Raw genomic sequence first — 2,446 nt, 5'->3', positions numbered from 1 at the left:
GGGGGTCCTGCGGGGCCGGCGCGGCACCGGGCACGGCCGAGGCGGGTGGCCGGTAGCCGTTCTCGTCCTCCAGCCCCCCGTCTTCCTCCTCCTCTTCCTCCTCGTCCTCCAGCTCGTCCTCGTCGTCCCCGTCCGCGTAGAAGGAGGTGGTGGGGTAGAAATCGGCGTCGTCGAAGGGCGTGAAGTCGTCGTAGAGCTCGTGGAGGGCCCAGGGCGTGGCCGCCCCTTCGGGCTCCCGCCGCCGCGCCGAGCCGGCCGCCCCCCGGCCGCCCCCGGGGAAGCCCCCCAGTCCCTCGCCCCCCTCAAACAGGTCGTARTAGTCGACGTCGATGATCTCCGAGCCCGTCCGGTCCGCCGGGGGCTTGGCCGGGCCCGTGGCGGCGGTGATGGGCTCCTGCAGCCACGTCAGATCCGTCCAGCCGCGGGCCCCCTGCGCCGGGGCCGGGCTGGAGGCGGCTCCCCAGAGCTCCGGGGGACCCCCCGAGTCCCCGCCGGCGGCGGGCACGGGGCTGGGCTCGCCCAGCACGGGGGTCCGCGGCGCGGCCGAGCCCCCGGCCGCCAGCAGCAGGTCGGATTCGGCGGAGTCGGTGGCGAGCTGGGGGCCCGAGGGGCTCGGCGGGGCTGCCGGGAGCCCCCCGAACCCCCCCGAGCCGGGCGGGGAGGCCGGCGTGGGCCGATCACCGCTCCCCGGCTCCTCGGGGCTGCCGAGGGCCACCGGCACCRTGCCCCCGTCCCCGGGCCAGGTCACGGCTCGGGGGGGCACGGCGCTGGCCTCGCCCTCCCCGGCGCAGCCCGGGCATCCCTCGGGCACGGCCGATGGCTCGGTGGTGGCCGTGCCTCCCCCGGGGGGCTCTAGCTGGGGTCCTGCCGCGGCCCCCCCGGCGCTGGTGCTGTTGCTGGGTCCCCCCGGGGGGTCTCCACTCGCCAGGTCCCATTTCGGGGGGCTGCTCTCCAATGAGCCCTCCCAGGCTCTCCCCTCGCCAAAGCTGGAGTTTTGGGGGGGCCACGCGGATGCTGGAGGGGGGCAAGGGGAGAAAGACGTGTCAGAGGTGCCACCACACCCCTGGGAGGACATGGAAGCCTAGGGGGAGTCCCGACAGGTCCGCACCTCCTCAACCTGGCCCCTACCAGCACCACAACAAGGCATTTGCAGACCCCGAACCTTTGAGCCTGTCCCGGGGACTGAAGGGCTGAACCCCACGGAAGCTCCCAAATCTGTGGGTGCCCCCACTCAACTCTGTGACACCCCCCCCTTCCAGCTCAGCCCCCCCCAAACCAAGCTGCTGCTGGCCCTGCCCCCTTAGCTATCCTTCAAGGGGATCCTCCCCTTGCAAAGGGATCCAGTCCTCCCCAAAAGGACCTAGCTCTCGCTGCAAGGGGATCCAGCACCCCCCCCCCCCCCAAATAGATCCATCCCTTCTCTGGTTCTTGTAAGTGCAGCCCATTCACACAACGGGGTCCAGCTCCCTATAATGGGATCCAGCGCCTCCCCCCGCCCCATAGATCGGTCTGTCTTTGCGAGGGGATCCAGCCCCCTCTGATTCCTGCGGATGCACCCACTGAGCACAACGGGATCCAGCCCCTGCAGCGGGATCCAGCCCCCTCTGCAGTGGAACGCGGCCCCTTCCGAGGGGATCAGCCCTCTGTGGTTCCTGCATGTCCATCCCAGATACACAACAGGATCATCCAGCCCTTCCCACACCGGGATCCAGCCTCCTGCCGGCGGATCCAGCCCTCCTCCGGTTCGTGCAAGTGCACCCCATACACACAACCAGATCCCGCCCCTGCAAGGGGATCCAGCCTCTGCAACAGGATCCAGCWCCCCGCAAGGGTATCCAGCCCCTTTCCAAGGGTATCCAACTCCCCCTGCAATGGAATCCAGCCCACTTCCAAGGGGATCCAGCCCTCGCCCGTTCCTGCAAGWGCTCCCCATAATCCCGAGAGGATCCAGTCCCTGCAAGGGAATCCGGTCCCTCCTGCAAGGGGCTCCAGCCCTTCCCTGGCTCCTGCGGATGCTCCCCCTACACACACGGGGATCCAGCCACCGCCGCAAGGGATCCGGCCCCCGGTAAGGGGATCCCGCCCGCCCTGCTAGGGGATCCAGCCCCACGCAAGGAATCTGGCCGGCCCCCGGCAAGCGGACCCAGCCCTTCTTCCAAGGGGAGCCAGCCCCACGCAAGGGATCCGGCCCCCGGCAAGGGGATCCCATCCGCCCTGCAAGGAGATCCAGCGCTTCCCTGGCTCCTGCAGATGCCCCCCCACATTAAGGGGATCCAGCCCCCGGCTACAGGATCAATATCATCACCCCCTCCCGCCCCCCGCAATGGGATCCATCCCCCCGCCCAGGTCCCGTGTGTCCCCGGTCCCGGTACGCACCGAGGGCACCGATCGCCAGCAGGAGGGCCAGAGCGCGGGGGGCGCGGGGGGCGCGGGGGGCCATGGCGGC

The 2,446-nt window shown here is 70.6% G+C and overlaps 1 protein-coding gene across 1 annotated transcript in view; it reads right to left on the bottom strand.

The window, feature by feature from the left end:
• Positions 1-2,440, bottom strand: part of CSPG5 (chondroitin sulfate proteoglycan 5) — a 7,226-nt gene extending 4,786 nt beyond the window's left edge. Inside the window, exons 1-2 of the mRNA XM_057367877.1 lie at positions 2,377-2,440; positions 1-1,014 (exon numbers count right to left, since the gene is read on the bottom strand). The exon at positions 1-1,014 is cut by the window's left edge and continues 283 nt beyond it. Of these exons, the coding sequence (XP_057223860.1) occupies positions 1-1,014; positions 2,377-2,440 (1,078 nt within the window). The remainder of the gene's footprint in view (positions 1,015-2,376) is intronic.
• Positions 2,441-2,446: the final 6 nt, after the last annotated feature.

This window comes from Malurus melanocephalus, unplaced genomic scaffold (genome assembly GCF_030028575.1).
Source record: "Malurus melanocephalus ecotype Western Australia unplaced genomic scaffold, MMel_1.1 scaffold_86, whole genome shotgun sequence".
In the NCBI taxonomy this organism is placed as follows: domain Eukaryota; kingdom Metazoa; phylum Chordata; class Aves; order Passeriformes; family Maluridae; genus Malurus; species Malurus melanocephalus.
This window is presented reverse-complemented; position numbering and strand designations above follow the sequence as displayed.